This window comes from Nuphar pumila, chromosome 12 (assembly GCF_984573655.1).
Source record: "Nuphar pumila chromosome 12, dmNupPumi1.hap1.1, whole genome shotgun sequence".
Lineage (NCBI taxonomy): Eukaryota > Viridiplantae > Streptophyta > Magnoliopsida > Nymphaeales > Nymphaeaceae > Nuphar > Nuphar pumila.
In genome coordinates, this window is record NC_143260.1 from 35,939,665 (window position 1) to 35,963,075 (window position 23,411).

A 23,411-nucleotide genomic window follows, 5' to 3' on the forward strand; every position below is an offset into this window, starting at 1 on the left:
GTAGAGATGGCAGTGGACCGGGGCAGAGGCGGAGGACAAGATCTCAACCTTTGCCCCATCTCAAAATTCTGCCCTCCATTCCCACTTCAACCTCGCACAGGTTTTGATTTTAACCTCCATCCCAGCTTTCATCCCCGTTTCATGTCCTCCATCCTCAGTCCAAATGGGGCGAGGTGAGGCCCCATTTCTCTCTGGTCCACTGTCATCCCTGAAGTAATTTTAGTTATTTTACTAATAGGGATCCGGGATTGGGGGTCGGGAATCGGGGATGGGGCGGGGCAGGATTGGGGAAAGTGTAAGTCCATCCCCACGCGGGTTTTGATTTTAACCTTCATCCCCGCTTCATGTCTTCCATCCCCGGTCCAAATGGGGCGGGGCCTGTTTTCCTCTTGTCCACTGCCATCCCTAGGCACAGGTTGAAGGGGTACAGGTAGGAGTGTCAATGGGTCGGATTTAACCCATTGGGTTGGGTTTGACTTGGACTCGACCCGTACCAAACCCTATAGGGTCAAGGTTTTATTAGAATCTGGGTCAGACTCAAAAGGTTGGTCTGATTAATATATGGAGCCAGGTATAGTTTGTAAAATTTTTAAAAAAAAAAAGTACTGAGCACGACCCAAGTTCTGACTAAGATCCGCAACTTTTCAATGTAAAAAAGCCAAAAATTATTATTTTATCGGTTATTGTTTAAGTCTGGTTCTTGCAATTCTTATGGGATCCAGGTATGGTTTCTCTTATAGTGGGGTTTGATTGTATTCGGGTCCAGACCCGATGCCAACATCTCAAATTAGATCTGAGTTTAGTCTCACTTGGGTCCTCACCAAACCCGACCCATTGACACCCCTAGGTATAGGCCCCATCTCTATGGTTAAGATGGTTATCGTCCAGTAACTGTCACAGATGCTACTGTAATACTATGAAATTATGTGTCCAAAAAAACAGTCAAGACTCAAAAGGACATAGATCTATACCACTAGGCTCAGAAAAGGACAGAATCACGAGTTGGTTTGAAATTTTGAAAAAAACGAAAATGGGACATGTTTGGTGCATGACTCAAACATGACCAAGATCATGAATTCTAGGCTCCTGATGCAGCAGAAGAGCAGGAGAAGCGGGTTCATAAGAGTTTATTTGGATTTATTTGCATTTTGTATTTTTGTTTGTTATTTTGGTTCTTGTATTTGGATCATTGGATCTGAACCACATTTTTAAAATAGGTTCATCTTTTTAAAAGGTTATCATAACAAGTAGTTTGTTTTGATTAGAATTGGGAAAACCTTATCTTTAAGCGTGTCAAATCAAAGTTGGATTATGAGATAATTTTCAGTTTTAAGTTTCCAGTTAATTTCATGTTATTTCTTGCATTTCCTTTCCATTTCTAGTTTTTCCTAGATGTTCTTTGATAAAATTTGTAGTTGGTAGATTTCCTCATTTGTTATTATGTCGCTCATAATTTTGAGCTAAGAAAACAATATGTAAATTATTTAACCGACGGCCGGGGCCCCGCATGGTTGGTAGGAGTTGTCAGTGCAGGCCTCCCTGGGTGCGGTAGAATGCCATCAAATTGATGGCACATCACAAGTTCAAAACCCATGGGTGGCATCCTTAGACGAAGTTGGGTGTACTCCCCAGTAGGTGGGAGGATCTTAAAGTTTTACCAACTGGAAGCCAACCAATGTGTGATATATATGGATAGGTGCAAAATGATAGGTGTTAAATGACCTGGTCCGGCAGCAGCTAGATGAACTCCTTCCTTTTCGGTGTTATCAGCGCTTTTTCAGGCAGAGAAGAAATTATTCTTTCTTAGAAATGGCAAAAGGCCGGAAGCTGCTATCCGGCCAGCGGGTAGAACAAGGTGAGGGTCAGGCTATCATACCACCGCACCATGGTCGAATGTGTTATCTTGAACCAGGAGGTGCTCCCTTGGGGCGGTGCGCACAGCTTCTAATCTTATGCATCAAAAGGTTCTAAGTAATCCATATTATTCTTCCCCACCCCCTCCCTTGAAAGAACAACAATGGATCGGCTTTAAGGCACTCAAGTTGAAGGGCGTCAAGAGTTAGATAACTAAGGTGTGTCCCTTGCCTTGACACCGAAGCAGTATGCTTCCTAGAGGGCAAAGGGAGTGGCCGAAGGGTTTTAACTGCTTGAAGTTGGGCAATACAGCAGGGCGTCAATCTGACTTTCAGGCCTCATCACCTGAGGCAAGGTTTGCCCTTGATAAATTAGCAAACATGACAAGGAAAGCATTGCATGATGAACTAGATTCATGATCCATTCCACTCTAAAAAACCATGATGAACCAGATTTTCTTTTCTTTTTTTACGACGATGAACCCTTCTCGAGAACTTGCTCACTTAATGGGCTCGTCCCCCTGCAAGGTAAACTCCGGATTAGGTAAACCCTCGCCGAGAACCAGATTTATTTTCCATTTTAGATGACAGGTCACCTAAAACTTGGTCACTTTTGGCAAGACAACCATCCTAAACCTGGTGAAGATCCCTTGATCTCATATTCGAGGGATTCAAACGCACCCTAGGTTAAATAGTTGCAACAAAAAAGACAAAATTAGTTTACAAGAACAGCACAGAAAAGAATGATTGAACAAGTGCAACTATAAAAGGTGGAGAAAAACATCACAGTAGGATAGAGAGAAGAATGAAGTTACATTGATCAAAAATGAAAGAATAGCAAGTTTTAATACAGTAACTTGAATTCCTTAGTCCAAGGAATCCTGGAACCCCAGAAACATCAAAGGCAAACCTTCAATTTCTTTGCCTCTATTTCTGCTGTAATACATACACTCAAAAACTCCCAAAAGGCAAGTTCTTACTCTGCCACAACAGTTATAGTGAAAAGGTAGAGTTTCAGCACAACAGCAAGAGCCAACTGCAACAAGAAGATGCCAGCAACAATGAGAAACCAGCTCTCGCCAGAAGATTTGATGTGCGTCTGAAGATTAAGGGCCGCAAAGCATGCCGACATGAACCCCGTAACACCAGCTATCACCCACCTAAAAATTTCGATGGGCACGATAGATAGACACTGCAAAATGAAAATACAGAAAGTTGATAAACGCTCTTACTTTTAGTACCCACTCAGAAACTTTGAGGAGCAGGTAACTTACAGAGGCAGGAATGAAAACAAAGAGTGAGTATCCATATAAGCACCAGAGCTGAACAAGGCCAGAGGGAACCCAGAAGTACTTGAGAATAAGGTATAATCCCAGAGGAACCATGATGACAGCCATAGAACAATGCTGCTGACCATGTTACCAGGTTTATATCGTAATTCCACTCCTTTTTTTTGCAGCTTGTGTGCTATATACGTAACGAATGTCCCTATAGCGACGGCCACAAATATCAGAGTGGTGCAGATCCAGAAAGGGCCATACCTGAGAGCAACAAAATTAGAAACTATTATTTGAATCATTTTCTCTTCAGAAATTATCCAAATCAAGTACTCAACTCAGGCAGCTCAGCTCAGATAACAGGCAGAACAACCCCATGAACCAGCCTAATTTGCACCTAAGTAATTATTCACACGATCAGGTCCTTGTACCATGTGTGCATGTCAAAATTGAGTAAAGTTATTTTAATATATATGAAACAGTTCAGCCAGTGATATGAGCTTGGCGAATCAAAGCACTACATATAGCTCCACATGAGAAAGGTACAATACTCTTGTATATTAGAGTGCAATAACATCTCTCTGGCATATACCTACAAGTACAGAAGCCTACAGAAAGCATTTGAAAACCCTGGTCAGATGCAAAAGATGCCAGAATCTTTCAACAACAGAGTTTCAAACAATTAAAACTCTATCCAGGTAGGTGTTCATGAAATGAAAAAAACTTTCATCCTATGCCAGCGTCATGAGTTCCCTAAGACAATCCCATCAACCAAAAACCGTTGTCACTATGTATGGTGGAAAGCTCTTTTACATTTTCTATTTTGTCTATATGATCACCACAAATTCCCAACCCCAAATTTGAGGCATTATTCTGCTTTCCCTTTTCACCGTTTACCTAAGCAAGCAAAACGACTGGAGCTTACAGGTTCCCTTCTTGATCGATTTCACTAGCAAGCCACAGAGAAAACAGACAAACTAGAAACAGATATCCCAATCCAAGCCAAAAAAAGACTTGCATCAGATGCCATACCTGGACTGGCAGAGCCATAAAATCCTAGCATCGGTCTGCAGTTCAAATCCTATGTAACACGAACTGTTCTAAAAGGACCATGCACCCGCATCGCACCTGTATCCGTGTGGGTGCAACACTTGGACACGGCTTCTGCAGTGGCAGGTGCGGTCAACCTCACCGCAGTTCATTTCTGTCCAAAACTAGACCCAGTTAACCTAACTGAGTCTAGTTTTTTCTATAGTATATATTTAAATATGTATTTGCATGCACACAAAAAGGCTATATATATCCACACCCCCTCACCTAAGTCTTTTTAAAATGCCGTGTCACACTTGTACCCGCACCCACATTAATGTGACAGTTCAAATCTCATAGAGAAGCATATGTATATGTCAAGACATGGATAAAAGGACATGGGGACATGCTATTCTTTTATAGTTCCCCACTAGGAAAAGCGTATAATGGGATTCGACACAGGAGTAGATTGGTTTATTGCTGTGACATATGTGTACAGAAATAAATTGATAGCAGATGCAATTTGTGCTTCACATCATAGGGTCACCCATATGGATTGAATTGCATGTTGGTATTTGGTGAATATGTCTACAAATTACTAGCAGTAATTATTGACCAACATTGTTCTTCCATTGCAAGAACAAGTAGATCTTTTCTTAATGGAGACTGAGCAACAAGTTTAAGATAATACTACTGAAACTAAATCACTAAACAATAATATGCCTTCTTAACAAAGATTAGAATAACCAGAAGTTTTTTCCTTCATGATCACAAGCATGAATGCATCAAGATAAAATTAAGATCATGCTGGATTAATGAGATTGGCCAGCATAAATAGTGAGTTCAAGGAAATCAAAGATCTCATCAAACAGCAAAAGCATAAACAAGAGTTGAAATGCTGATAAGAGTGAGACACTACCTAGTTCATTATAGTTCACATTAACATTAAAATGAGCAAATCAATTATTTTAATGAATCCAAACTGATCAATTATGCATTCAAGCAACCAGCAGCTGCAATATCAGATGAATATGTATAACCCAGGTACTACAAAGGGCAGCATACCATTTTTGTAGAAAGCAAGCACATTATATGTGCTACAAGAAAGCCAAGATGAAATGTATTAACAATAACAATCAAGCATACAAGTCAGGATTGTTCACTGTCCTCTCCGAAAAATTTCCCTTGAATGGAATAAGGGAATCCCTAATTCTTTCCAAGACATCCGATGTGTCGACATCGAAATATGGCTTGTAAGCTGCAACCGTGAACAATCGGAACCAGCCGGTTGGCTGACTCTCATCGCCGCTGCTGTTTCCGCCACCACCTCCGCTTCCCGGAGCTGGCTTCGAAAATGTATCTAAGAAACACCAAAATGCATTCCCAATTACACACTTGCTACATGAAATTCACAATCCCAACATTACTACCCTTTCAGAACCACATATGAAAACACCCTAAACACCCAAAACTCAATCATGCAATATGAAGTAACGCGAAAATGAGATAAAGAGGGAACGGATCTACCCCAAATTTCAATATCAAAAATGCAATTTGCGATCAGAAACTAATCAGCAAGAAGCATAAAACCAGATCGAGAGTGTTCATAACATCGGCATCGGGCGGCGGCCGATACAACCCGGAAATCTTCCCGTGGGGCTCAGTTGGGGAAAACGTCTGAAGATTGGATTCTGCATATACAAATCAAGACCACCAAAAAAATTTAACCAATAATTCCAGTAAAAAAACCACTAAATCACAAATTCGATAACAAATCAAATCACTCCATGAAATCATGGTTAGCATTTTGTAATCAGAATTGAAGAAAAACAAATACTTGAGAATTTCAAGGTTACATGGTCGGGCCTTGAAACAGCCTGCAGCTCAAACAGAAACAACGAGAACTCTAAGAAACGCTAACTAGACGAATTAAGAAAGAAAAACAGAAAACACAAACAAACAAAACAAGCTACGACCAAGAAGAGGAAAACCAAATGAAAGCAAATTTTGATAGATCGAACGATCTCGGAAAGGAAAAAAATAGAAAAAAATTTAAAAAAACACAGAAAGGGGAGGGAGAGGGAAATGGGATCTTACCGGGACCAATCCAGAGACCTTCTGACTGTAGAGAGCCGAATACCCACCATTGGACATCATCTCCGAAGCTTGATCCTGTACAGAGCACCCCTCAAAAAAATTATTAACAATTAAAAAAAAAATCGAGGCGCGTCATGGACAAAGGGTGAGCAATTTTCAGAGATGTCCGTTATCTCCGCTTTTGTTTAATGGAGTGGCAGAAGGACTTGCGGTGGTTCTTAGACGCGCGTATACAAGGGACTTCGTACAGTCGTTGGATATCCAAGGTTTTTCTGGGCTTATTATACAATATGCAGAAGATATGCTAGTCTTTGGAAGGGCTTCAGTACAACATATGTTCCGCGCAAGGCTTATTCTCATGTTTTTCATAACTTTGTCTGGGTTGAGGCTCAATGAAAATAAGTATTCGGTCACGCTTCTAAATGACGATCCTACCAGTCAAAATGCGGCGGAAAAAAATTTCAACTGCGTTTTAGGGTCGTTGTCGATTAAGTACTTAGGGCTACCCCTACAAGTCAAGGCAACCTCTAAAACATCATGGGCACCAGTTGTTGACAATGTGTGTCTTAAGCTTCAATCTTGGCGTGCCAGATATTTGTCTCTTACAGGCAGAATTACTTTGATCAGGCATGTTTTGTCAGTGATTCCGAAATTCTTCATGTCGGTTTGTGTCATGTCAGTCAACGTTGAGCAACAGCTTAACCGCGTCCTGTCAAATTTTTTGTGGCGTGGAGTAAATGGACCTTATAAGAGACACTTGGTGGGATGACACTCCATCGTTATGCCAAAGACTATGGCTGGCTTAGGAATTTTTGTTTTGCATAAAAGGAGTGTGGCATTGGCTGTGAAGCAGTGTTGGTTGACTCATAATTCACAGGATGCATGTGCAAACTTCCTCCGACTGAAATATGGTCTAATCGATTCACTTGTTGTTCGTCGAGGGGCTCGTGGACCATACACATCGCATTTGAGGAAAATGTGGTTTAGGGCATTGCGTTTGTTTCTTGACAGCGATTTGGACGTGGGGGTAGACGGATCTTGGCTTCAATGGGCAGTCTCAATTGTGGGAGTTTTCTAAGTCCACAAGGTCTAGCGTTATCTTTTACCTACAGGTCTGGGCTGGATCCCCAAACATGCTTTATGGGCGAAGGGACCACCTCTGAGGACCAAGATATTGGTTTGGTTGATTCTTTATGATCGGATACAAACCCATAACAATATCAAGAGGATGGGATTTCAGTTTCTTAGTTGGTGTGTGCTTTGTCGACAGGATGAAGAAACCACACAACATCTTTTTTGGTCGTGTGAAGTGTTTCAGGAATTGTTTTCTAAAACTTGGAGGGCTCCATCAGTTGTTGTGCGGGAGGGCTTTTTTGCGTTAGATCTTATCCTTGGCCCTACTATGATTAGATGCGAAAAGAAGTGGAGGACTATTTGGAGAGTCTGGTTATTTACAGTGTGGTGGTTCATATGGATGGCCAGAAATAATGCTACTTTTTGGGATGTCCCGTTCAACCTTAACCGTTTGACTCATAGGGTCTTGGCTGATGTGTATGCTATCTTACGCATATATCTCAAAGACCTGCCTCTGCCTCCAACCGATCCTCATCTAGATGTCTGTGGTCCTTGATGAGTTTTCTGTTTTGTGTTCGGGTTTTTCTGTTTGTGTGTAAATGGTGTTTTCATGTAGTGTTGTTGTATTTGTGCTTGTGGGACTCAACGCTTTGTTGAGTTTCATTTTTAAGTAATGTTGATCGCATTTCGGCTCTCTCTTTCTCTCTTTTTGTAAGAAAAATATATTAAAAGGACTCTTTGTGGATCGGATCCTGACCCAAGCCCGAGCTTACTATCCTGGGTACATCAGATTCGAGGGTTGAATTTGGTAGATATGGGTCCCACTTGGACATGAATCGAGTCCTAACTGGTGCAAACTGTATTAGGCTGATTTGGACCTCGGGTCTGAATTCTGACTTTTACTTGAGGATGTGATTTTTTGTCTTGCCCATGACAACAAACCCCGGGCAAGAACCAGGTTACTTAATGGGTTAATGGGCCTGCTCTCCAACAAGATAAACCCTGGGTGGGGTCACCGACACCCAAGCACTTACGAAACCCACCAGTTAAAGACACCTATACACCCGATGGGAGTCGAACCTGGGATGAAGGATACAAACCTTCTCCACAGGTATTTGTGAATATGGATATCAAAATAAGGTTCAAATATATGTTAGTATAGAATTTGGATTTGAATTAATTTAGTTACTTTTGGTGATTTTAAATTACGGACCTGATGAAATCCAATTCATTTTTGCTTTTTTGCATGTGAAAACTCTTGTTATCAGTCCTATCAGATTCAGTGTTACCACTCAAAATTCAGATCTACATTCAACTCTATACATAAATCTAGTTTAGATTTTGATTTGGATCCGAATTGGCTGCATAATATCTGAATTTGAGTTTAGAATCTATCTATACTATATATATATATATATATATATATATATATATATATATATATATATATATATATATATATATATATATATATATATATATATATATATATATATATATATATATATATATATATATATATTACACTAGTCATGATTAACATCAAATGATTCAATCTTATTAAAATGATTAAAATATTTTTAAAAGACTTTTTTGGGCATTATAAGTCTGTTGAACTTTAATGAATTGGAAAGTGAAATATCTTAGCTATCAAAGTTAAGATTTTTACTAACCTTACATTTCCAAAATGCCATTAAGAGTGTTCTAATCATTTTAATAAAAGAAAATACATCTAATGTCAACCACAATTAATTTAATATTAGATTAACTCAAATATATATATATATATATATATAAAGAGAGAGAGAGAGAGAGTAATGGTTTCATGGTAAACCAAGCTGGTGCTAAATCGAAGCTAAAGGCCAGCACGCAAAAAACACAAAAATTACGTCAAAAACATGAATTTTAGCAAAAAGACCTTTAATGACGCACTAAAGTTCCGCTAAAGGTCTAAATCCTTTACTGGCGTTTTCAGTGCGCCACTAAAATTCGACGAACGTATTTTTAAAAAGGTCTTTAGTGGCGCACTAAAAAAACACTAGTAAAAGTCTCAAACCTTTAATAGAACTTTTACTGGCGCTTTTATTACGTCAGTAAAAAATTTTCGGCGCGATTTTTTATTTTTGCACAATGATCATCCATAAATGCGCACGCTTTAGTTCCGGTTTAACACCAAATGGGTTTAGCACGGACCTATATATATATATATACACGATGCCTAATGATCAAAGTTATAGCCAACTAAATACATGGGGTCAACTCAAGTAAGTAGAACACATGCTTCACTAAGGTCTTTTGTGCTACTCAAGACCAAAGTCGACCATGATATGATTTTGCTTAGGATCTTAGCTGTTCAACAATTTGATTTCAAGTTTTCAACCACTAGAAAATATAAGAAACATGGTTTGGTACCAATATATTTTATTTGCCCAAAAAAGCTTGGCACACCTAGTTAGGTGGGTCAACTTAGGGCTAGTTACAAAGACACATGGACATGAGGATGCATGACACAGGTTTGACTCGGAAGTTCAAATTTTTTTTTGAAAAATATGACAGAGTATACATGATTTTTTGTTCTTTTTTACCAATAAAAGTATATTTTTTGATATTTTAATGTTAAAAATACTTTTATTAAAATAACAACTTTAAAATATTAAAAAATAATAAAATAACATTAAAATATTATATATACATGTCAATGTATGTCCACATGTCCAAGCATGTTTGCTCATGGCACCGGGGACACCACCAAAATGTTGACTCACTGTGACATACACTTAGGGTCGTCAACTTGAAGAAAGCCAACAGTGTAAATACCCAGGGTGCATGTTCCTTGCCACAGGCTCAAAGCCAGCAAAAATTTATCCATCCCTATTGGGTAGAAGAGAGTAATCCTAGAGTTTTACACTGCAAACAGTAAAACAGAGTCATGGTCAACATGGCACTTTTCTGACCAACTGAGCTCTGCTTGTCTGGAAGGAGCAGCTAGTGCACATCACCTTGTGTTGGGACGTTGCAAGTTCAAATCCCAATGGTATCGTTGTATCAATTAGGGTTCTGCCTAACCCCAGGTTGCCTTTTAAAAAAAAATAGCACCTTTAGCGAAATAAAATAACAGTTTCTCTCTGGTAAAAAAAAACACAAATGGGGGCTCCACTTGCCTGGTAGGAGCTAGTGTGCAATAGGGGTGGCAATCGTGTCGGGTTGGCGGGTCGACCCGACGGGTTGGCGGGTCAGCATACCTCAACCCGAACCCGACCCGTTTATTAAATGGGTTGGCTGTGGCAAACACGAACCCAGCCCATTTAATAAACGGGTAACCCGACACGACCCGCCAACCCATTTAATAAATGGGTTGGGTTGGGTAAACGGGTTCGCGGGTCAGGATGGCGGGTCGGGTTGGCGGGTTGGCAAACTGGTTGGCGGGTTGACCCACCCGCCTAACCCGTTTATTAAACGGGTCAGCCGGGTTGGCAGGTTGGCATACCCCTAACACGAACCCGACCCGTTTAATAAACGGGTTAGGTGGGTCAAACCGTTTATTAAACGGGTTCATTTTTTCCAAACCCGAACCCGCCTAAGAGGTGGGTTGGCGGGTCGTGTCAGGTTTTGCCACCCCTAGTGTGCAAGTTCAAATCTCAATGGTATTGTTGTACAACTGGTAGGGGTCTCCCTAACCTCAGCTTGCCTTTCAAAAACAAACAAAAAAAACAATAGCAACACCATCAGCAACTATGTTGTATTTATCTAGAGTCACAGAATTGACAACTGTCTGCTTTGACATGTGATTTGCTTACATTCCAAATCATATGATTTCAAATCACATATTCCACTGGTTTTAAATCAGTGATTTCAAATCACATTTTAGTTTCTTATTTTCATGAGATTCCAAATCACATGTATGGTTATCTGTGCAAAATGGGATTTATTTTCTTATTTGCTAAAGATTCTAAGTCAGACATGTTTGGTTAGCTGTGCAAATGAGATTTATTTTACTATTTGCATGAGATTCAAAATGGCATTTGAATAAAACCAAACTTACATAATATCCCTTTCCCAAAATCTTCACATTAATTCATAGAATACCACTACTTTCAAAAACATACAGCACTCGGATCGAGGCTTTATTTCAAGGAATAATATTAGTTACCCTCCTGAGTAACGAATCTCCAGATAGAACTATGTGAGAGTAGAAGCCCCAAAAGGAAAATTAGGTATTTTTCTGACAAGAGCTATCAGTGCATGACTTCTTGTGGTGGGACGTTGTAGGTTCAAACCCCACGCTGAATAATAACTGTGGGGGTCTGCATAACCCAAGCTTGCCTTAAAAAATATATATTTTTTTTCTGATAGAAGATAATAATGTTTTTTCTTGGAGATGAAAATTTCATCGGCCCGGTTTCATCAGTTTTTTTTATAGGCCAGCTGGGGTTAGGCTGACTCCTACCCATTATACAACCATATCATTAGGACTCGACGTCCCAATACAAGGTAATGTGAATTCACTGGTTTTCACTTGTTTAATTAGGGTCACTAGGTGCTTAGCTGATGGATTGGATTGGATGCCTTCTCGAATGCGATCAAGAAGACAAGCTTGTACTGCCTACTCGCCTTTTCTGTCTAGTGTGTCCGCTATGATATTGGTTTTTTTGAGCTTATACTACGAGACCATGTCAAACTCTCAAAGAAATTGTTGTCACATCTGAACTAGAATTATGCTGGAATGTCTGATTCCTTGCATCACATGTGACACAGACAAGCTTGTACTGCAACCTAACAAGTTTGTCCCATGGCTTTGTATAGTCATTTCCCAAGCCCTACATAGTTTAAAAATGGCAGTTTTGGCCTTATAAATAATATATTTCAACAGTATGGAAAGGAGGGGTGCCTTAATCCCCAGCTTGATCATCACGATTCCTCTATGCAATTCTTTTTAAGTGTTAATAAATTGGGCAGAGGACAATAATAGTGCCTACTTACATCTGGCAGAGCCAGTGCAGCTAGGTCTTTGATCTCCAAGGCAGGTTTTTTTGTGTAAATATCACAATTAACTAGTAAACATTAACATTATTAAAACTGATTTAGTTTGGGTTTGAATACCAAGGATCTTAAATCCGTATATTAATCTAATGTAGAACTCACCAAAACTGAAGGTAAACAAACACCTGGTCTAATATCCCCTAAAATGAAGATCTAAGATTCATATTTTAATGGAGATTCATGGGTGATGCCAAAAGTAGGTATATCTCTAATTCTTAGATCTCAAATCCCACAAATCCCAATTTGAGATTGGAATATTCAAAGTTTCAAACAGACCCTTGGCATTTTTTTTTTTATATTTACAAGGAGAAACAACCTCCAAGTTCATAGACCTAATCATGCTGGCTCTGCCTGCCATACTAACGATCATAGTCCTGGCAGCGCGTGAGTTTTAACCTCTGTATTCACATCATATGCAGCCATTCACAGCCACCCATCTTGGCATTTCTCAAGATGGGTGTGGTGTCCATCTCAAGAAATGTTTTTTTTTTTATGATGAACCCTCACTGAGAACCCGACTGATTAATGGGATCACCCCAGGTAAACCTCGAGCCCGCCTGTTAAAGACACAGCACGAGTCAAACCTGGGATGAAGGGGTCAGCACCTTCACCTGGAGCCCGCTGCAACTCGGAGTGCCATATCAAGAAATGTTGAGATGGATGGTCATCAGCAGTGAAGCATACAGTGCTGCAGCATATAAAATAACCTCTCAACCATTTTTTCTATCGAAAAAAAACTTTTGTTTGCTTATGTTATTTATTGCTTATTTCATGCATTTGTTGCAGGGTTGTCTAGTTTTGATTAGGCATACGTTAGCTGCCTTCTATACCATTTTAATTATTTTAAACCAAGATTATATATGCTGGTAAACCACGTCCGTTTGGATAGTTATATGACAGCAGTTTGGACATTCGGTTTTCAAACCTTACAGATTTGAAAGTTCATTTTGACGCAAATCTGGTAAAGATGGGGAACAACAAAAGCGGTGTCATACGTGAATTGTCAAATCAATTTTTGGCCGTTTAATCCATTCAAGAAATTAGGCAACCTAACCCAAAACAGAGCCCGATTGACAAAGCCAAGTCAGATAATTGCAGGTTCGATATATTAGTTAGAACCCTCTTGGGAACATAAGAAAAAACAAATAACAAGCAAGTAAACCTCTCTCTCTCTCTCTCTCTCTCTCTCTCTCTCTCTCTCTATATATATATATATATATATATATATATATATATATATATATATATATATATATATATATAAAGGAGGACTGTTCAATCAAAGGAAGGTCCAAAATCTACAACCAACAGCTCTCCCTTATTCAATGCTTGAGCATCTCATCAATCAGACCTCGCATATTTGTTCTTTATAATTTTTTTAGCAAGAAAAATATTTTACAAGAAGACTTTATGACATATAGACATGTTTTTCTAAACCTCAAAAATTGACATCTCATAATGCATTTAAAACTTTACGGTACAAAGTATTGTGGGACATTGATTTTTAGTGCTTTAAAAAATGCATCTAAACATCAAAATTTCATAATACAAAATGTAATTCACTAAATGAATGATAAAAATCCAATATGTAAAGTCTAATAGTGAAAAACTTGATCGTTAGAGAAGAAATACCACCGATTATCATTGATTGTAGTGATATAGATATTGTGAGTACTCGTTGTGCACGAGGTTCAAAAACATCTCACACTCAATCCAAACCTATGGAGGTGTTATCACATAGTTTGTTTGCTAAGAGTCCAACTCTGGATCATGTTTTTTCAGAAATAAAATCATGAATTTATGTTGTTAAATTCTAAAAATTGTGAGCCATTAATTTTTTACACCCTTGAAAATCTTTCTTATGTACTGCAATGGTATGATAAAAAAAACGTATTTTTTACTAAACAAATCATGTAAAAGACATTATCTGGTGCACCCTTACAAACCACTCTCTCTCTCTCTCTCTCTCTCTCTCTCTCTCTCTCTCTCTCTCTCTCTCTCTCTCTCTCTCTCTATATATATATATATATATATATATATATATATATATATATATATATATATATATATATATATATATATATGTATATGTATATATATATATGTATATATATAAGTAGAGCCTAGATACTTGTGATAAGTGCTTGATGAGTTTTTTTATATCTTTTTTGTTTTATTTTTAAGTTTTGATGGTACAGATGTGATCTATATACTTGATTTTATAAGGATCAGCTCTTAAAGTGTTGGTTTCTGACACATGGGTGAGTTTTTATAAGGTGCGAAGAATCAATGGTCCAAAATCTTTATAAATTTTCGAAGCTCCAAATATCATTTTTTTCATTGAAAACACATGATCCAAGTGTGGATTCCTCATAAATCGACCATGACCAACACATTTATGGGGCCAGAACTGCGAAAAAAACACCAGAAACAAGCACCTATGATCTACTCTATATATATACATACAACTTATACTAATAAGCTTTTCTTCTTCCCGTTCAAGGATTTATATATAAAAAACAGTGTTTGATACAGAAAATCAGTTCAAATCAAATATTTAAACCTACAAAAAACACCAGGACTCCATGGATTCTAGTTCCTTGTGCTTTCAATCCATGACAACAAGCACTGTGCTTTCACAAGAACAGGATCATAGAACAGATGAGAGAGAGAGAGAGCTACTCGTGAATCAAGAATCATGCTTACAATTTGAGACATGATTATGATCTAATTTATTGCACCTTGTCAATAACAAAATGGATGGGTTATTCATTCATGTTTGCTTCACTCCCACTGGTTAGTGATAAAGCCAGAAATACCCATTATATGCAAATGCACCACCAGTCGGGAATAATTCTTTTGCTTATAAGCTTTTCCTTTCTTTGATAAATCAAGCTGGGGATGGCCCCCATGGGGTTCGAACCCGAGAACCCTAACGATCGCAGAAAGGTTGAGGAGCAATCTTGAACACCTATCAAATATTCTTCACTCTTCCTAACAATAAAAAGGTACCAGCGCAACGCAAGCATCAAAACCCATGTGGTCTTAGAAATCTTCTGTTTTATCATTATCCCCAAGGCTGAACCTAGGACAGTCTTCAAGATCTGAGCTTGCAGCATTGTCACAGTAAGTAGCACAGTAGCAGGAAAATATCATCACTGCTAGTACCTTATTAATGGATATGTGAAGAATGTAGCGATACTCTTTGAAAGCGCACCAAGTACAAAAGCCAAAAATGCAGACAGCTTGAGGAGAGGGAGATTCTGTCATCAGGTTGGTTCTTTGCCGCCTCAACATTCTTTGCTTTAATTGATCAAATACTGTGTACTGCATTCAAAGATCAGTAGCACAAGTTTATACATCAGAATGAAAAGCTTTATGTCAATTTTTATCAATCAGTTAGTAACAGAGTTGTGGACAGTTAACCTAGCAAAAATAAATAAATAGAACATTCTCTTTTTGTTCTTAAGATAGATGGGTCCATTTTGACCTAGCAGTTTTTAAAATTAAATACGTTCACGGAAGATCCTTTTATCTGTTAACTTTCAAGTTTATATAGTACATGATGCACAAGGAGCATGACTGTATGGGTCCTACTGCTACCAACTCTCTGCTTATTGGATTCCCCATACTTGTGTAGCTATCCCGTTCATACAAAAGCCCTGCTTGATAAAAGAACTTAATTGCAGATTCTGGGCACAGAACTTGGATATCCAGTAGACCTGTCAGCCAAGCTTTTGTCATACAAAATGTTCTTTGAAGGAGGTGGACCAAGTCAATAATATATGTCAATATCTGTGAAAGTACATATCAATAATCTTCAAAGACATGCATCGTAAGTACAGCTGCAATTAGGATGCCAATGACACATCAGCTCATATGTACACTTATTGTATATGATTGCTGGTAGGCAACAGAAAATCATGCCTAAACATAACAATCAGAAGCAAACTGCACGGAAGAAATAGCAGGACAAGTACTTTTTAGTAAACAGAACATGATCAGCAAAGAAAACCTATATTTAATCAAATGGATATTTATGTCAGTATTTATGTGTAACACTATTCATGCCTCATAGAGGAGGGTTACTTGAAAAAATGTATGCCACCTGGTCAAGAAGAGCCAAAAGAAGAATGTAAGACTACTACAACAACAACAACAACTACGCCTTCATCCCAAAACAATTGGGGTCGGCGATATGAACCAACAAAGAAAATCATTATGGGTCTTCCACATGAATCCTTCTCCCCCATTCATTTCTATCCAATGCCATGTCCTCGGTGAGGTTCAAAGCATTCATATCCTTTCTTATCACCTCCATCCATGTCTTCCTAGGCCTACCCCGACCTCTTTTAACTAATATATTTTCCCATTTCTCCATCCTTCTAACTGGAGCATCATTAGGCCTTCGTCGAATATGTCCAAACCACCGTAAACGATTCTCTCTCATCTTATTTTCAATGGGTGCAACGCCTACCTTCTTACGTATCTCCTCGTTCTGAATCTTATCTTTTATTGTATTTCCACACATCCATCTCAGCATACGCATCTCAGCTACACTCATTTTTTGAATATGATGTCTCTTGGCAGCCCAACATTCTGTACTATATAGTAAAGCGGGCCTAATAGTCGTCCTATAAAACTTTCACTTCAACCGCAATGGCATTCTACGATCGCACAACACTCCAGTTGCACTCTTCCATTTCATCCACCCAACCTTTATCCTATGATTTACATCTCCATCAATTTCTCCATACTTTTGAATGATAGATCCCAAATATTTGAAAGAATCATCCACCGGTATTTCGTGCTCACCAAGCTTCACTACTTCGTTGCTTACTAAATCGACATTCCATGTATTCTGTCTTACTCTTACTTAACTTAAAACCTCTTGCTTCCAATGTCTGTCTCCATAATTCTAACTTAGCATTAACCCCAGCTCTAGACTCATCAATCAAAACAATATCATCAGCAAACAACATACACCACGGCACATTTTCTTGAATTGATCTCGTAAGCTCATCCATCACTATAGCAAATAGGAAAGGGCTTAAAGTAGATCCTTGATGTAACCCAACCGTTATAGGAAAATTGGTTGTCACCCCTCCACAAGTGCGGACATTGGTTACTACTCCTTCATACATATCTTAAAGACTACTTGAGATTAATTGTTGCCATTATTTTTTCCATTAATTATTTGTAAAAAGAATATATAACAGTATAGAAATACAAATGAGATGACAAGGAATCCATCCTAATGATCCATAAGTTAAAGTCATAAAAGTAATCAAACCAATGAAGAACAGTCACTCCCACTCATGACGATTCTCTTGCCATTTAACCTTTCCGGATCTTATTGTAACCCATGCAAGAGGGTCCATTGATCTCCAATTCAAATTTTTTGTAACTTCTTTATCTACATAAGCTACCAGGAGAAAACACAAATAGCTTACCCATCCTTCTCTTTATTCCAATCACACCACATCACAAATTTATCAAGGCTATGCTATCACAAGGAATAATTTTCTATATGATCTCAGGCACTAAAAATCAACAGCCAGCAAGGTACCAATACTTCATATTAAAAATAAGACAAATTTCTCAGCAAAACAATTAGATTCAAAGTCGTCTCTTACTAAACAAACATCTACATCTGATTGACTACATAACACCTGCAACCATGTCTTTCTACTAGAGAGTACAGTATCAGGGTATCAAAGATAAGCTATGTGTGTGTGTGTGTTAACATACATGTGCGAGCACGAATATATAAAAGCTAGGAACCTCCACCCCTCATTATATACCCAGCCGATTCCAGGCTTCCAGCACAAAACTAATAATAATAAATAAAGGTTCACCATTAAAAGACAATTAACTACCTGAATAGCAGGATTTGATGCAAGTAGAAGTGATATGCCAAGGCCACCAAATGCCTAACTCCAGGATCCATGCGAAAGAGTTTCCCAAAGTCCCTTTGATTCCCCAAATGCACTAGTTTGCATCCGAGATGATGTCGTATCTAATGGCTAATATTTGGGGGGCAAAAAGAAAAAAGAAAATGCCAAGTCAAGAATCTGACAAATAAAGACCATTGTAAAAAACAGGATGCTCCTTCTGTGAAACAAATTCAAGTATAACCAGAAAGAAAAGAAGCAAAATAAATTATGACTATAAGCTTTTGTCCTTTCAAGTAATGACTAAATTTTTTGGCAAGGGACACGATACCTGTGTAATTATCGAAGTGCAGGCACCTGCAGCGGCAGCAACAATCAGGTTTGCTTTTGTGTCAATTGATTTTGTCTGGCGCTTGCTCAAATATAGCGTCTTAAAATAACTATAACTATAAAAATAAATAAATGGTGCTATAAATGATTGCAAGTTCTTTGTACTAAGCCCCTGGTACAATGAGAGAACCAGGCGAATTGAAACAGCTTCCCACAGAACATCTGAAAGATTCCTGCACTTATTTAGTGCCAAAAGAGATAAAAGAGTCAACAAAAAATTTTGTACATATATAACCTAAATAAACTAAAGGTAACAACATTAGGCAGAAAACATATCAGGATATTCTTAAGCGATCAAGTCAGTTAAGATAAAAGCATGGCACACATTCTTAAATGAAAACAATATTGCTCCAACTTTCTTGTATGTCAGTCATACACTAGACTTAAGAATTTGGAACAAGATGATAATACCAAAGTTTTGCTCAATTACCAATTCAGTGAAAGTAATGAAAATTACATGACCCATGTGATGCATATAATAACAGATGTGAAACCATCATGTCTTCATAACAGAGACAACTCCTGTGTTTCACATGTGTGCCTACATCCATATGGAGAACTGACAGTTGTATGGAAATTGATCTAATATAGCTTGAAGAAACTAGGAGACATAGAAGACGAATGAATATTTGGAAGTGGAAGTGAGAATTAACGTGAAGGAATATAGGAATCCAGACTAACTCAAAACTTTATCTTTAGAAGAAAATGAAAGGTCAAATAAAAGCCACAGAGCAAAAGCATGTAGATAAGGACATGGTTGAAACTCATATCAGCGGATTCTGTTTATTGAAGTAGCCAGTTTAAAGCATCTCTGCCCTTAATTGAAGAAGCAACCATGGAATAATAGAGCTTCTCTAAATGCATCCATCAAGAGTGAGAATATGCCTAGTCAAAACAAGTGCAGTTTGTGGGAAGTTGAACATTAAGCAAGAAGCCACGTCGAACATGCATCTCCAAGAATGATACTGTGTGAACGTGCAGGTGTGTGTGTAGCAAATGGAAAGGCGAATCATTTGAGAAGCAATACATGAAATCATTTGAATGATCCCTGATGAAATTGAGATTTCTGTTCATGCGAATAGAGATTCTCATGTAAGAGAATCAGAATTCTTATGGACCTCTACCAAGGAATCAAGATTTCTAAGAGAATTGAGATCCCCGGTCAAAAGAATAGGGATTTCCATGTCATGGGAATTTTGATTTCTGAATGCTTCCACTTCCAGCTTCTTAGGAATTGCAATTACTACTTACATTAAGCGCTTCTGGCAACTATGGTTCTAAGTATGTACAGATCTGATATTTTCCAGAGAATTCACTTGTTGATACAATTCCCGCATTGCAGACATTAGAGTTTGTTTCTGCTGTATCTAAAAGGTTTATTTCAATTTTCAACTTGCTTGTGTGTGAAACATGGTTTGATCCACCAAAAATAAAGGCCCATTAAGATGAAGATCTAGCAATCTTCAACTTAAATGAAAGAAATATAGGTCCTTTAGATAATAAAACAAAGAAGACTGCTACTGCCTGCTATGTTGAAGGCCACCATTAAAACACTCATTCCCATGTCAAAGAATCGCATCTTCATCTCTCTATCCTCCACTATACTAAGAAGACTCATAATGAAGTTTCTTATTTATATGGCTCGAAATAAAATCTCATTTAAATTAATAATTTTTGCCTCAATGATTTTAAGAAATTTCTTCATTGTCCTGGAGTGAGATATGGCGTCTCTAATATTCTTAGTCACTCATGATTGCAAAAACAACAGATTAAGATTATTTGAGCACTCTCACTTTTCATAGAACGCATTCTGAGCGCTCTCACTTTTCATAAACAGCCTTTGGATCGGTTGTACTATTCTCTTTATGAGTAAGATAATCGCTCTATACGATATTTAGATCAAAAAGGTAATATGAGACCCTTTATTATTCATATTTTCTAAGACAAGCATAATAAGGTCATTATCATTCCATTTTTGTGAAATCAATAATATTCATAGTTGTTTCACCTTCTTAATTCTTAAAGAGTTGACTTCAATTGATAAAACTAGTAGATCATGTAACCAAAGGCAATTCGACACTATATATTTGGGTATGAACATGCTTTATGGGCTGGTGTAAACACCTACTATTATACCCTATGAATTTGAAACATAATGACCTACATTTAGGTATAATCATCGTTTTATAAACTCACACACAATCGTGATACTGAATTTCAATCTTAACACGATCTAAGAAACCCTCAATCAATACAATTCGGACCACTTTGATGATTACATTAGTGATTGGATCAAAATCTTTTATCGTAAGCTTATGTAAAGTATGTCACAACACATAAATAATGCACATATTCATAATCCCATTCTTAAACAATCATGGATAACACAAACAATATTAAACACACTTTATATCATGTTAAAGTTATCAAAAAGTATGAGATCAATGACAAAGACATGCATATAGGAGTCATATCCAGTATTGGGGTCTTAAAACGCCCTAAATTGGTCCTTAAATGCCCTGAAACGATAAAAAAAACCGTGAATCGATCGAGAAAATCATTGAACGGGTCAGAAAAACCCTCGAACCGATCATAGGTGGCCCAAACGGGTCTCATAACCCATTGAATCGGTCCCTAAAAGCATGAAATGGTTCAAAAAATCATTGAATCTATTTTAAAATGCCCTGAATCAATTCTTGGACCAATATTGTCCTTAATGGGTTAAAGGGTCTGGTTCTATACCCCAATCTGACCCAAGGACCTGACTTGGTCTACCCTAAAACAGTAATGGGTTGGACTGAGTCTCAATGGGTTAGGCCCAGACTCGATCCACCCATAATCCAAATACCGGGTCCGAGATTTAGGATCGGGTCGAACTCAGACCCAATCCACTTGGAACCCCAATGAGCCCAAGTCCCAGGCCTGGTCGGACTTAAACCCGGTCCACTCGGAACCCCCAACATGTTGACTAGGTCCACCTGGAACCTAACGAGCCCAGGTTCGATCGGGTAGGACTTAGACCTGGTCCAGGGGTTTCGGGTTGGACTCAGACCCAATCCACTGGGCACCCTAACGGGCTCGGGTCTCGAACTAGGTCAGACTTAGACCTGGTCCCAGGGTTCTGAGTCCGATTGGGTCAGACTCAAACCCGATCCACCGGAAACCCCAACGGGTCCGACCGGGTCCAACATAGACCCGGTACAGGCACATACCCGACCTACCAAGAACCTCGTACTAGGTTTGGGTCTGGATCTGGTCTCCAAGATCAAGTACAGACCTGATCCACCTGAAACCCATAAGGTGTCCAAGTCCCGATCGAGTCCTCAAAGAAGAGTTTCAGACTCGATCCACCTCAAACCCCGAACCTGTCCGGGTCTGGATCGGATCCTTTCGAAACAGGCTCAAACCTGGTCCACTCAAAAACCTTGAAACAGGTTTGGGTTGGGCATAGATCTGATCCACCCAGAACCCCTAACGGGTCTGTGTCATGTACTAGATCCTACCGGGTTGTGAGAAAACCCGGTCCACCCGAAACCCCCAACAAGTTCGGGTTTGACCGGGTTGAACACAGACCTGCTCCACTCAGAACCTCCTAATGGGTTTGAGAATGAATACAGCCTACTGGAGATCTCAAATGTCGATGAAGTCTGAATGAAAGTTACTCGGAATTTAATTGCTTTGATTGTGGCCGGGCGGATGAAAACAATGGCTCTGACTTTTCGATTTTGGACCCCATCGCACCAGACTTCGCCTGCACCATAGATTCGAAATCGATCTCCATGAGAAACGAAAAAAGAAGAAAAACTCTAAAAAAAGAATATCCAATCCTCACCAAATGAAGAGGATAGAATCCCCACGAAGAAAAAAAACAAAACCATAAAAGCCAAAGAAAAGAAGAAAGCAGGGGAAAGAGTGAGAGTTGCCCCCCTTCCTTTCACAGAGAGAGAGAGAGAGAGCTTCCTCGGAAAACTTGGAGCACGGGCAGACGCAACGCAGCTGCCATGTTTAACTATGAAAAATTAAATGCGCTTCTCTTCCCTGTTATTTACGGTCCTGCTATAATGGTCGGGTTTGAACCGGACCTGACCTGTATCAAACTCTATAGGGTCAGGTGATAAAAAAGGGGGTCTGATTAGAAACTGGATCAGACCCAAAGGGTCCTATTAATCTATGGATCCGGGTATGGTTTGTGAAATTTCATGCCAGACCTGAGTCCAACCCGAGTTGGTAAAGCCAATTGTTTTTATGCAGCTTAACAAGCCTATTTTATGAGCTCTTTATGAGCCAGGCCATGAGCGGCTCAGTTTGTTTCCTAGACCTACCTCCAGTTGGTAAAGTCCATTGTTTATGTGCAGCTTGCCAAGCCTATTTTACGAGTTCGAACGAGTTCTTTACGAGCCAAACATGAGCCAGGCCATGGCTCGGTGTGACGCAACTTTGATGGCATTTTATGCTCTGCCCATTTAAATGGTTCGGCCTAACGCTACTTTCTATGTGGGATATTTGTTTCATATCTTTTCCCTCCGTTCCCTTGAGGACCTCCCTGCCTGTGTCAACAAATGACTCTCGCGGGTTTTGAACTGTGGTCATCCTATATCAGGTGACAAACCATGGTTGCCCCCTTATCGATGAAGGCAGGGCCCTTGTGGACTAGTCGATCATGTCTTGGCTCACATTTCTCAGTTGAATTGAAAAATTGTGCATCTTAGTCGAAACTCATGTTGGGCCCGACTCTGGTATTAAATATTGAACGCTTT

General features: G+C 38.9%; 1 protein-coding gene and 1 pseudogene across 1 annotated transcript; both read right to left on the bottom strand.

Annotated features, from left to right (window-relative positions):
- Positions 1–2,829: 2,829 nt before the first annotated feature.
- Positions 2,830–3,250, bottom strand: LOC149820681 (uncharacterized). The gene is made up of 2 exons (XM_089981843.1): positions 3,128–3,250; positions 2,830–3,045 (listed from the first exon to the last, which is right to left on the bottom strand). Exons 1-2 carry the CDS (start codon positions 3,248–3,250, stop codon positions 2,830–2,832), a joined length of 339 nt encoding a protein of 112 aa, XP_089837969.1.
- Positions 3,251–5,295: 2,045 nt separating this feature from the next.
- Positions 5,296–22,996, bottom strand: LOC149820682 (peroxisomal adenine nucleotide carrier 1-like; annotated as a pseudogene).
- Positions 22,997–23,411: the final 415 nt, after the last annotated feature.